The sequence below is a fragment of the Mandrillus leucophaeus genome, unplaced genomic scaffold (genome assembly GCF_000951045.1).
Source record: "Mandrillus leucophaeus isolate KB7577 unplaced genomic scaffold, Mleu.le_1.0 Scaffold290, whole genome shotgun sequence".
NCBI lineage: Eukaryota > Metazoa > Chordata > Mammalia > Primates > Cercopithecidae > Mandrillus > Mandrillus leucophaeus.
In genome coordinates, this window is record NW_012103032.1 from 465,922 (window position 1) to 479,657 (window position 13,736).

Sequence of the window (13,736 nt, forward strand, 5' to 3'; positions counted from 1 at the left end):
CTTTCTGTTTGTTAGTTTTCCTTCTAACAGTCAGGACCGTCAGCTGCAGGTCTGTTGGAGTTTGCTGGAGGTCCATTCTAGACGTTGTTTGCCTGGGTATCACCAGCAGAGGCTGCAGAACAGCAAATATTGCAGAACGGCAAATGTTGCTGTCTTGTCCTTCTTCTGGAAGCTTCTCTCAGAGGGGCACCCGGCTGAGAGGTGTCAGTCGGCCGCTATTGGGAGGTGTCTTCCAGTTAGGCTACTTGGGGGTCAGGGACCCACTTGAGGAGGCAGTCTGTCCGTTCTCAGATCTCAAACTCTGTGCTGGGAAAACAACTACTCTCTTCAAAGCTGTCAGACAGGGACGTTTAAGTCTGCAGAAGTTTCTGCTGCCTTTTGTTCAGCTATGCTCTGCCCCCAGAGGTGGAGTCTACAGAGGCAGGCAGGCCTCCTTGAGCTGTGGTGGGCTCCACCCGGTTCGAGCTTCCAGGCCGCTTTGTTTACCTACTCAAGCCTCAGCAATGGTGGATGCCCCTCCGCCAGCCTCGCTGCCACCTTGCAGTTCAATCTCAGACTGCTGTGCTAGCAGTGAGTGAGGCTCCATGGGCGTTGGACCCTCCGAGCCAGGCATGGGATATAATCTTCTGGTGTGCCATTTGCTAAGGCCTTGGAAAAGCGCAGTATTAGGGTGGGAGTGTCTGATTTTCCAGGTACCATCTGTCACAGCTTCCCTTTGCTAGGAAAGGGAATTCCCTGACCCCTTGTGCTTCCCAGGTGAGGTGATGCCCTGCCCTGCTCCATGGGCTGCACCCACTGTCTGACAAGCCCCAGTGAGATGAAGCCAGTACCTCAGTTGGAAATGCAGAAATCACCCATCTTCTGTGTCGCTTATACTGGGAGCTGCAGACTGGAGCTGTTCCTATTCAGCCATCTTGGAACCTCCCCTCTGAGCTAATTTTTAAATTTTTATTTTTATTTTTATTTATTTATTTAAGACACAGTCTTGCTCTGTTGCCCAGGTTGGAGTGTAATGGCATGATCTTGGCTCACTGCAACCTCTGTCTCTGAGGTTCAAGCGATTCTTGTGCCTCAGCCTCTTAAGTAGCTGGGATTATAGGCACGTGCCACCATGCCTGGCTAATGTTTGTATTTTTAGTAGAAACAGGGTTTCACCATATTGGCCAGACTGGTCTCAAACTCCTGGCCTCAAGTGATCCACCTGCTTTAGCCTCCCAAAGTGCTGGGATTACAGGCGTGAGCCAACGTTGAGTCAATGCTGCTGGCCCTAATTTTATGTTTAATAGAGACAAGGTCTTGCTATGTTGCCCAGGCTGGTCTTGAACTCCTGAGCCCAAGTGATCCTCCTGCCTCAGCCTCCCAAAGTGCTGGGATTACAGGCATGAGTCACCACACTTGGCTAAGGATCACTTTTTAATACTCTGCTTCATAATACATATAAAGAGAATTACTATCATTTCATCTGACAATTGTGTAAAAATATTACGTAAGCAGCAGAAAACGCCTGTGGAGTGGTATAAAATGCAGAAAGAATGTCATCGGGTGCCCAACCACTGTGTTCCCACACTGGAGGGAAAACCGCCTACATGGGACTTTGAGACTTGATTAGGATCTCCACCATAGTGCCTCCCAAAGGGATCTTCAAAAGTAATTTTTAACGTATGTGGGTTTGTTTTGTTTTTGCCTGTGAGCAGACTTCAGATCTCAGCTCTCCTGCATAACTGTTTTTGAGACAGAGTCTCACTTGTCGCCCAGGCTGGAGTGCAGTGGCACGATCTCAGCTCACTGCAACCTCTGCCTCCCAGGTTTAGGTGATTCTCCTGCCTCAGCCTCCCAAGTAGCTGGGATTACAGGTGCCTGCCACCATGCCCAGCTATTTTTTTTTCTTATTAATTGATAAAATCTTATAAATTAAAGATATTAGTTCCCACCCCCAACTCTCCCCCCTGCCCCGCTTTTTTTTTTTTTTTTTTTTTAGTAGAGATGGGGTTTCACCATTTTGGCCAGGCTGATCTCGAACTCCTGACCTCAAGTGATACACCCACCTCAGCCTCCCAAAGTGCTAGGATTACAGGCATTATCCTGTATAACAACTTTGCATGTGCTAGTCACACTTCAGGGACAGCTGCCCTCCCTGGCCTAGCTCTCTGTGGATCAGCTAAAGACCAATTTCACTTGATAAGAATCCAATACTCTCTAACTGCAAAGAAGTCTCCATCTTTTTGCTAGAAAGTTCTGAAGAATGTGATCCTGTTACGTGGACCTACCAGGTTCATGAGCTAGAGAGCTGCAAAGGTATCCTTGTGTAGAAGGTAAAATGGACATTTTTAATGGATGGCAAACCTTCTCCCTGGTGTTTCACCTTCAACCTGGCCTCCTTTTCCTTTCATGAGTAAAAAAACTTGAAAATGTACACGTGTGTATGTAGCCTTTTCAGTCTTAGAAGTTATGGTCACACTTCATATTATAAATTCTAGCTGTGAACACATTCATCACTTATAAGTGGATTATATTAGTAGCCTCGATTATGGGTCCACAAAAGAATGAGGCAGTATAGTATACGGTTAACAATCATCTCTGGTATTTGGGATATTTAGGCTCAAATACCATAGCTCTGCATTTTTTTATTTTTAAATTTTTTTTGAGGTGGGGTCTCACTCTGTCACCCAGGCTGGAGTGCAGTGGCACAATCATGGCTCACTGCAGCCTTGACCTCCTCGTTCCTCGGCCTCCTGAGTAGCTGGGACTGCAGGCATACATCACCACACCCGGCTAGTTTTTGTATTTTTCGTAGAAATGGGGTTTCGACACATTGCCCAGACTGATCTCGAACTCCTGAGCTCAAGCAATCCGCCCACCTCGGCCTCCCGAAGTGCTAGGATTACAGGCATGCACTACACTGCCTGGCCTGCAATTTTTTTTTTTTTTTTTAAATCTGTGCAAACTTGGGCACATTATTTAAACTGTCTAAGCTTTATTTATTTTTTCTCATTTGTACAATGAGATAAGAATCCTACCTTATTGGCTTGGTGTATTTATCAGGGTAATGTATGTAAAGGCCTTAGCATAGCATCCAGCACAGAATAAAGACTGTTGTTGGCTATTAATAATAATAAAAAAATTCTCTGAGCAGCTAAGATATATCATGAATCAATCATTTTTGCTCAGAGACAACCCATTAGGCCCACACTCTGGGTCTACATACTTTTATTCTTGACAGAAATGGTTTACAGCGGCATAGCCATAGTTTTGACAGGGAGAGTCATTTGGTTTCCCAAGATCTAGCACAACAGGAACCCCTATGATCTCATGGCAGGGACTGGCTAGGACCAAGGCAACTGTCAGTAACAAAAGGAACAATGGATGGAATAGAACAAATCAAACAAAGCAAGGGCTCGATGTTAGGAATCCGACGGTATTTAGAAACGGGAAAGGCAACCTTACATTCCTCGAGTCCCTGAAGGCGCCACTGTAGTACAGAATAGTACAGTAATTCATGTTGATGGTGAAGTGTGCCTCAGCCTTCCAGAGACAATTTACGTATATTCACTATTTTAAAATAGGCAGAGAACCAATTTTCTATTACCAGGCAAGCACTTCAAAAAAAGGTTAAGATCAACATTTTAGTGCTTGAAGACAGGGGAATTTCAGTTACATGTAAAATCCCCTTGGATAAAACAAGTTAGCTTCCAAAAAAACTACTAAGCGTCACTATGTTTAAAATGCTTAAATTAATTCTGCAAATCAGTACTGTATAAATTAACCACTATCACCTGCAAAAGACAGTGGCTACTTAACTTTGGTACAAAGAATCAGGGTCAGCTTGCCTGTGATACTTTAACGAATGAAATGTGTTGTTTTCTGATATGCCCCTTTCAAATCATGATCCAAAGAGGTGCAGTGAAAAACAACAGACAAAAACCAACAACAAACAAGACTTCCCACTTATACTCTTCTCGACGATGCAGTTTGTGGAGAATTCTCCCCGTCTCTGCGCTCAAGATTCCTTGATGGTAAAATGAGGGAGTCTGGACTAGTTGATCTTCAAGGTCCCATCCAGCTTGGATGTTCTGGGATAAAGTCACCTGACCCAACTAACAGGTACCCAGTGAGTGTCCTTGCTCAGCTTCTCTAAGACCACTTTGAGCTGGCTGTAGGCACCCTGGAGATCCTCCTTCACCAGCACGGCGTCTACCAGGTGCCCATAATGCTGGTCTATGAAGGCGGCGGAAGCGGCCATCTCTTGCTGCTGCTCATCCTGCAAGGAAAGGGGTGGTAAAAGGAGCAACTGGGTTGTTCTCCTATAACAAACCTATAGCCTTTGTCTTGAGCAATGTTCCAACCTTTAACTTTTAACTGATGAGTGGATGACTAGGTCTCACTGATAAACCAACCGTGTACACAAGAACAGAGCGTAGGGACAACATCACGTCAAACTTCAAAGAAAGTTAATGGGCAGTAGACACAATCACTGTTCAGTCATTCACTCACAGGATACCTCCTGAGGACCTATGACCTCAAAGCCATGATAGGAAGTGCATTGGGAATGCTGATTCTATATCCGTGTATATATGTCAATATCACACTTCCTGCCTCAGAAGTACTTCCAAAGAAGTAGTAGTATTGTGCTGCATGGCATTTAGTACACAGGTTAAATAATTGTAAGAAAGAACTATAAATAATAACTATATAAAAACAGAGCAAACATTTCTGCAGTCAACTAGTGGAAGAATAAATCATTCTAATGCCCTCCTGAAGACTCCTAAATTCATAGTGTAGAACTAAATTCTTTTCATTTCCTCACACCAGAGCCAAACACTAGCACAGCAAAGTGGAGTTATTTAAGAAAGCACTGGACAATTCTAATCAAATTCCCCATGTCCTTAGGGCAGCTGATCTCTTTAATCAGATTGCCTTCCTGACACCTAACATTAAGGTATAGGCAACGACTCCATCTTACCCAATGTGGGCACTGTTTGCATCTCCATTCAAAAGAACCTCTAATAAGTACCAGTTCGGGTGAGTAGTTGTCTGACAATCTGCCTGGTTTTGGAAAACAGGAAAGTGGCAGGCCCTTTCTAAGTAAAACTACAAAATGAAATTTGTTGCTGGCATTCACTCGTTCCCCTTTTTAGTCCTCTGTTGCCGTCTCCCCTCTGTTTCTAGGGGCTCAGTGTTTTCATGCTGCCACAGGGAAAGGGTGAGTTCTGTTCTCTCCCAAAGAGACGTACATTCCAAAATATTCCCCCGTCTTCTCTCTGTCACCAGTCAAAAGCCAATTCCTACTTTAGTGAGAGCATCTGAAATTTCAGGATTCGAGTCCTCAAGATCTAGGAAAAGGGTGTGGCGTGCTACTTCAAAGACTGTTGAAATGTGCTATCTAAGAAGGCTGAGATAATTTCTTCTCCTTTTCTCCTCCAGCAGGGAAAAAATTGGATTAAATTGGGAGACATTTCTCAATTCTATATTCCATATAGAATATTCTCGCAGGGCTACTTTCATACTCAGAAGCACTTCGCACTATCCCATAACTGCCCCCTGGCTCTTCAACCCCTCCTTCCCCACTCCCTGACACACATCCATCCTATAGACCTGTCTGCTGCTTCCAGTTTCCCCTCCTCCAGGCACCCACATGGTTCATCCTGGAAGCATTTGGCTAGTTAAGAAATTAAAGAAGAAAAAATTTTGCCACAAAGAACCACAATCTTCCTAATAAATATCTGCATCCGGAAAGAACTTAAGTAAATCTCTAATGGAGTAAAAACACGTGACATTTGCTTTGCAATCATAAATCCCCTGAACCCCTTTCCTGGCCTGTAAAGATGGAACTCGCCACCTGTGTCTTCAGCAAGAGTCACAGTCCAGAAGATCACATAGGAAAGATTCCCCCATGCTGTCCATCACCCCCAGGCTGGATTAGCTTTGCTGGGTCAGAAGCCAGAAGCCTCATTAACTTGTGGTCAGCAAGGAAACAGATAGAGGATGTTTTGGGTCCCCTGCCAGGAACTCAGGTGCCAGACAATGGACAGATATTTAACGTTACACAAAACCCATGCCTTTGTGAGGAATTTCTCCAAATGTCATCTGGGGTCTGCCAACATACATCAAAACCACATGAAAGGCTGAGTGTTAAAAACGGAGTGCCTGGGCCCCACTCCAAACCCCCTAGGTCGGAATCTCTGGGAGTAGAACCAGGGACTCCGTGTTGAACAGCCTCACTGTGACCTTGCTGCCTACTCACAGCTGCAGGGTGGTGGAGCACGAACGGACCAGCTGCATTTCATCATCAGCCCACCTGCTTGGAATGCAGTATTCTGGTGGGCAATAAAAGAGATGGGACAGACAACAAAACCGGCCAGGCTGGAAGGACACTGGGAATAGAGTGCAGCTGCTTCTCTTGAAATAACCACCATGGGCCAGGGAGGGTTCTGACTCCTAGAAAGCTGGCACTGCCTGTGGACCTGATTATTTGGCAGAACTTTCCTTGAGTCCTAGGAAGCTGCCTCTTACTCTCCTAATGACTTCTTGACTCTTGGAAAAATGAGCCATTTCCCCCCTGCTTATTCAATCCTGAAATATTTGCAAAACAAAACAAAGCCAATACAGTAAAACGAATGGGCAGATTGATTCTAAAATTCATATGGCAATGCAAAGGACCCAGAATAGCCAAAACAAGCTTGAAAAACCTGACTTCAAAACTTACTACAAAGCTAGTAATCGAAGCAAGACGGTGTGGTGCTGGCCTAACAATAGACTTGTAGACCAGTGGAAAGGGACTGAGACTCCGGAAAGAAACCCTTACTTTTCTTGCCAATTGATTCTAGACAAGGGTGTCAAAATAATTAAATGAGAAAATAGTTTTTTCAACCAGTGATGCTGGGGTAACTGGCTATCCACGTGCAAAGAATGAAGTTGGACCCCTACTTCACACAATCCACAGAAAATAACACAAAATAGATGACAGATCCAAATGTAACTGCTACAACTATAAATAATTTAAAAGAAAACAAAGGAGTAAATCTTTATGACCTTGGATTCAACAATGATTTCTTAGATACGATACCAAAAATATAAGCAACAAAAGAAAAAATATATTGGACTTTATCACATTTTAAAATGTTATGCCTCAAAGGACACTATCAAGAAAGTAAGGGCCAGGCATGGTGCCTCCCAGCACTTTGGGAGGCCGAGGCAGGCAGATCACCCAAGGTCAGGAGTTTGAGACCAGCCTGGCCAACATGGTGAAACCCCATCTCTACTAAAAATACAAAAAAAAATTAGCCGGGCGTGATGGCATGCGCCTGTAATCCCAGCTACTTGGAGGTTGAGGCAGGAGAATCACTTGAACCTGGGAGGCGGAGGTTTCAGTGAGCCAACACCGCACCATTGCACTCCAGCCTGGGCAACAAGAGCAAAACTCTGTCTCACAAAAAAAAAAAAAGAAAGTGAAAAGACAACTCACAGAATGGGAAAAAATATTCACAAATCATGCATCTGACAAAGGACTTGTATCCAAAATAGATAAAGAATTCTTACAATTCAATAATAAGAAATGGACATTTAAAAATGGACAAAGTATTTGAATAGACATTTCTCCAAGAAAGATATAAAAATGGCCAATAAACACATGAAAAGATGTTCAGCTTCACTGATGATTAGAGAAATGCAAATCAAAACCACAATGAGATACCACTTCACACCTACTAGTAGTGCTATGATTAAAAACACAGACAATAACAAGGGCTGGTGAGGATGTGGAGAAAAGGGAACTCTTGAACACTGCTGCTGGGAATGTAAAATGGTACAGCTGCCATGGTAGAGTCTGGCAGTTCCCCCAAATGTTAAACATAGAGCTGCCCTATGACCCAGCAATTCCATACCAAGGTATACACCCAACAGAAATGAAAACATATGTTCACACAAAAACTTGTATATGAATATTCATAACATGATTCATAATAGCTGAAAATCCATAAATGTCCATTAATTGATAAATGGGTAAACAAAATGTGGTACTCTATACAATGGAATATTATTCAGCCATAAAAAAAAAAGAACGAATTACTGATACATGAATGAACCTTAAAAACATTATACTAAGTGAAAAAAGCCAGATACAAAAGGTCTTATATTGCATGAATCCATTTATATGAAATGTTTAGAATAGACAAATTTATAGTGACCGTAGATTAGCAGTTGCCTGTGGCTAGGAAGGGACTGGAGGAAAACAGATAATGGGAAATTCTAACGGGCTCAAGGTTTCTTTCTGAGGTGATGAAAATGCTCTTAAATTGACTGTGGTAGTTGCAACAACTCTGTGAATATATCATTGAATTGTATGCTTTAAATGGGTGAATTGTACAGTATGTAAATTTTATCTCAATAAAGCTGTTAACTCCCCCTCCAAAAAACACACAGTAAATACAGGAAACAAAAATTAGTTAAGAGCCCACTATTCAGGGAGAATTGCCTTTAGCATTTTAGTGTATTTTGTGTGTAACACAAAATTAGAATCCTGATTTTTTTATTTTCTGATTTATTTTTTCTTGTATTTAGCTATGTCATCAAATATTCCTCCAACACATGGCTTTTATGTATTTAGTTAGTTAGTTATTATTTTTTTTGAGACAGAGTCTTGCTTTGTTGCCCAGGCTGGAGTATAGTGGCGCGATCTCAGTTCACTGAAAACTCTGCCTCCCAGGTTCAAGTGATTGTCCTGCCTCAGCCTCCCAAGAAGCTGGAATTACAGACGCCTGCCACCACGCCCAGCTAATTTTTGTATTTTTAGTAGAGACGGGGTTTCACCATGTTGGCCAGGCTGATCTCAAACTCCTGACCTCTGGTGATCCACCCACCTAGGCCTCCCAAAGTGCTGGGATTACAGGCGTGAGCCACCACGTCCGGCCCCAACATATGGCTTTTAACTGGCTACAATAATATTTCAATACATCCCATAAGTGTCATGTAATGGAGTATATTGAACTGAGTCCTGATAGTGAACATTTAAGTTGTCTCTGATTTTTTTGTTATGTGATAGGCATACTGTACGTTTGTTTTTTGTTTTTGAGATGGAGTTTCACTCTTGTTGCCCAGGCTGGAGTGCGGTGGCACAATCTTGGCTCATTGCAACCTCCGCCTCCAAGTTCAAGCAATTCTCCTGCCTCAGGCTCGCAAATAGCTGGGATTACAGGCATGTGCCACCGTGCCCAGCTAATTTTTTGTATTTAGTAGAGATGGGGTTTCACCGTGTTGGTCAGGTTGGTCTCAAACTCCTGACCTCAGGTGATCCACCCGCCTTGGCCCTCCAAAGTGTTGGGATTACAGGTGTGAGCCATTGCACCCAGTCAATACTGTATGTTTCTAAATGATTCTAAACTTAAGCTGATACTCCCCTTAGAGTTTCTTGTGTGTGTGTGTTTTTTTTTAGACAGAGTCTTGCTCTCTTGCCCAGGCTAGAGTGTGCAGTGGCGTGATTTCGGCTCACTGCAGTCTCTGCCTCCTGGGTTCAAGTGTTTCTCCTGTCTCATCCTCCCGAATAGCTGGGATTACAGGCATGCGCCACCATACCTGGTGTAATATACAAAATAATTTTTGTATTTTTAGTATGAGACGGGGTTTCGCCATTTTGGCCAGGCTGCTCTCAAACTCCTGACCTTAGGTAATCCGCCTGCTTCGGCCTCCCAAAGTGCTGGGATTATAGGCGTGAGCCACCATGCCACCCTCCCCCTTAGAGTTTCTAAAGGAGAAAATTTCTTTTTCTTTTTTTTCTTTTTTTTTTTTTTTTTGGAGACAGTCTCACTCTGTCAGGCAGGCTGGAATGCAGTGGCATGGTCATGGCTCACTGCAGCCTTGACCTATTAGGCTCAAGTGATCCTCCCACTCCCATCTCAGTCTCCTGAGTGGCTAGGACTATAGGTGTATGCCACCACACCTGGCTAATTTTTGTAATGTTTTTGTAGAGACAGGGTTTCACCAAGTTGCCCAGGCTGGTTTTGAATTCCTGGGCTTAAGCAATCTGCCCACCTCAGCCTCCCAAATTGCTGAGATACAGGTGTGAGCCACCGTACCTGGCCAAGGAGAGAATTTCTAATGTTCCTTGTATGTATGCCATTCTAAATAATTTATTGAGACCAGGTATGGTGGCTCACACCTGTAATCCCGACACTTTGGGAAGCTGAGGCAGGAGGATCACTTGAGGCCAGGAGTTTGAGACCACCCTGGGCACAAGACACCCTGTCTCTGTACTTTTTTTTTTTAATTGGCTGGGTGTTGGTGGTACATGCCTGTAGTCCCAGCTACTTAGGAAGCTGAGGAAGGAAGACTGCTTGAGCCCAGGACTTCAAGGCTGCAGTGAGCCATGATTATACCTCTGCACTCCAGTCTGGGCAATACAGCAAGATCCTGTTCTAAAAAAAATAACAGGCCAGGCACAGTGGCTTACACCTGTAATCCCAGCACTTTGGGAGGCCAAGGTGGAAGGATCACTCGAGCCCAGGAGTTCAAGACCAGCCTGGACAACATAGTGAGTCCCTGTCTTTAAAAATAAAAAATAAAATAAAAAATCTATCGATGTGGACAGTTAAAACTGAGAATCAGTATGAACTAGGATTGCATCAAAATCTTGACTTGGAGGGAGCTTCCTGACCAAGGGGAAGGATCCGAGAAGGCCTCCTTCAGATGAAAACAGCTATATAGGACAGCAAACAAAGTCTATTCTGGGACTGAGTTGCTTCTGACTGCCCCCACCACCCATAATAACTTCCAGCTCATTCTGCTGACTGACCCTGTTAAGAACCAAAAAAGATGAGTCATCAAGTCCATACTGCCTAGAAGAACTCTGTCAAACATTTAGGTTTGGGTGAGGGTTTCGCCATCCTGACATAGACTGGGCTGAACAAAGAATCTATGACAGTGAAACAGAGGTTCATTTAGGATACATCAGATGAACTCATCCATGAGTTTTAGAAATCCCTTCACTCACTGATGATTCAAACTGGTTTGAAAGCAGTGATAATGACCTTGTTAGTTGGGATTTCAATTAAAAATACTTGGGTTTGGCCTAGGAATGTAGTTTGATGAGTGTAGTCTGTCACACTCACATGAGGTCCCTGACAGGTGTCATATTTTGGGGGAGGGTGCTTATGTGAGGGAGTGGAGGGGTGTGAGCCCAGGAAAAGCCACCTGCCTGGTTTGGGAGGCACTTCCAGCTGTTCACCTTGAGCCTTCTGGCCATGCAATCATCTTCTCTTAAGTTTTTCAATAGGCAAAATGGAAAGACAATCACGTGCAGAAGGTGCATCCCGCATCCCTCTTCAGCTGCAAGCACCCTGATGCAGCTAGAAGCATTCCTGTAACAGCCTCCCTTAGGCCTTCAGAAAAGAAACAATCCACTTTAAACTTACAAATAGGGCTGCCGTGTCCTCACAAGCTGGGGACATAGGTGGTGTCTTTCTTTTTTCCTGAATTGCAGGCTTTACAAATATAATATAGGGTTTAAATTCTGAGGTCCTCAGTTGTTTCAGTGCCTGAGAAAGAAAGTTCAGGAATATTATATACTTTTGAAGTTTTTTATTGTGAAATATACTTTTGAAAACTCAACGTGTGCTTCAGTCCCATAACCCCAACAGCAAAGGTCCTGGTTACATGGGTCCCATGACAATGGACTTCAATGGGGCAGACCAACTGCTCCTTTTCTCATCCTTCACTTCGACATTGAACTCAGCGGGGCCCTGAAGTCACACTCACTGCAAATAGAAGGTTCCTAAGCCTCAGCTCAGAGAGAGTTGCTGTCTCTCTTAGCTCTGACCCTTCTGGCTATAATTAACCTTCTTAGGCTCCTCCTCCACCTTCCATTTCTGATGGGTGAGGATGCAGGAGTCAGTGTGTATCTATTTAGTCAAATGTCATCAATTGGACTACACTATTACCAAATTTGTGCTATTACATCTCCTCTTGGTATTCAAAGAAGAAAACGTTCGCAAAGCAAATGAGATTACCGAACAGATCACTTAAACTGTAGACTGTAGAAACTGTACTCTTAATTAATGCATTTTATCTAGAATGTAAGGGCTCCACTTGGAAACACTAAGTATTAAACTGCTATATGCATTATCTGCACCCTTGATCAATAAAGTGATCAATAAAATTACTTTTCAAAGAAATTTTTGAAACTCAGACTTCTAATTTTGATTACTAACTCCCTGTAAGTCCAAATGAGTGAGCGTTTTCCTTTGTAGGCATAACGTGCTTTTTGGAATATGTTTCAAGCAAACTTCTTTAAAATAAGGCCTACAGTTTATATCATAAAATCAGAGATCTGTTTCTATAGAGGGGAAAAAAGTCCCAGATTGAGTTCAAAGCTTGGAAGTTTTTCTAAAAGACAAGGTTAAAGAGATGGTTAAGCCCCTGCTGAGCCCACAGCATGCCGGGTGTGCAGGAGTGGAAATGTTTTTGAAGCACTTCACAGGGCCACGTCTCCCTCCCTCTTTTTCCCCTTTAAACTGCTCTCCTCACTGCCTCCCTGAGTGGTTCTCTAAGCCACTGACTCCACCTGCCTTGGTTGGGGAGGGGGAGGCCTGGCACCGAGAGCTCAGCCCCAGCTTCACCTGGGTACTGACATCTAATTCTCTGGCACATTGCAATGGCCAGTCAGCGCCACCAACTACAGCATGATCTGTTCCACGCAGGGGTTACTAGCCTGCGTCTGTGGGCCACCAGAGTGTCCACGAGCTCCCTACAATTAATGCAGCATTTGTGGATAGAGGGGCATGTTTTGGGGTACAAGGCTTTCATTTGATTTTCAAAGGAAGACCCAAAGAAATTGAACAGTTAGTGTTCCAGACTAAAAATTCCTTAGGCTGAGGTTAAGTGTTGTATAAAACATACAATCCCCTAGTTATAAATTCCATTAACCAGAAATGGCCAGCAGGCCCAGGAACTCACTTCCGGCTCCACATCCACCAAACAAACTTTGTTTTTGGCCATAACAGCCTGAATGGCCTCCAGGCTGGTTCCATAGAAATTTTCCTTATATTCACCATGTTCCAGGAACCTAAAACACCACCAAAGGGGAAAAGACCTTTAGTTCCTCAGCTTTCCTAAATTAGCAAAGGAAAGGGGACCTCCCAACATGACTTCTCTCCCGCTTCCCCCATCCTTTCTGGGAACCCTCCCAGGAGCTCCAGTGGAATACAGGTAGATACAAAAAGACGCAGCTGCCTAGAAGGCCAACTGGCCCATCAAGCAACGTACTTGTTGTGATGTAAGTCGGCCTCAAATGCTTGCTTAGACACAAAGTGATATTCCACTCCTTCCTTCTCATGGCTCTTTCGGGGCCTGGTGGTATCTTTTAAAGAAAGAAGGAAAGCTGGGCAAAGAGATGTCACATCACAGCACGTGGGGATAGCAGCAGGCTTAGGCACTCATTTGGGAGTTGGCTGCTGCTGTGTCTAAACCAAGCACTTCTACCTCATCGCATGTCCCTGTATCAGGCACCGTGCCTTTCCAGGCAGGTGTATCACTGATTCACACAACAACTCTTCCATGTAGACAAAAGGAGGCTTTTCCTTTTGCAGCTGAGAAAACTGAGGCACAGAGAGGCTCGGCGCTGTGCACAGTGACACACAACCAGTAGAGCACACAGCCAGAATCGGTCTCTCTGCCAAATGCCCAGCTTAAACCCTTAACCACTCTGCTAACTGACTCCCTGATGCTGTGGCTTTTTTTTTTTTTTTTTT

General features: G+C 43.9%; 1 protein-coding gene across 1 annotated transcript in view; it reads right to left on the reverse strand.

Annotated features, from left to right (window-relative positions):
• Positions 1–3,178: 3,178 nt before the first annotated feature.
• Positions 3,179–13,736, reverse strand: part of MPP3 (membrane protein, palmitoylated 3 (MAGUK p55 subfamily member 3)) — a 35,204-nt gene continuing 24,646 nt past the window's right edge. The window contains exons 15-18 of the mRNA XM_011985863.1: positions 13,252–13,345; positions 12,943–13,051; positions 11,403–11,525; positions 3,179–4,258 (exon numbers count right to left, since the gene is read on the reverse strand). Of these exons, the coding sequence (XP_011841253.1) occupies positions 4,082–4,258; positions 11,403–11,525; positions 12,943–13,051; positions 13,252–13,345 (503 nt within the window). The 3' untranslated portion in view covers positions 3,179–4,081. The remainder of the gene's footprint in view (positions 4,259–11,402; positions 11,526–12,942; positions 13,052–13,251; positions 13,346–13,736) is intronic.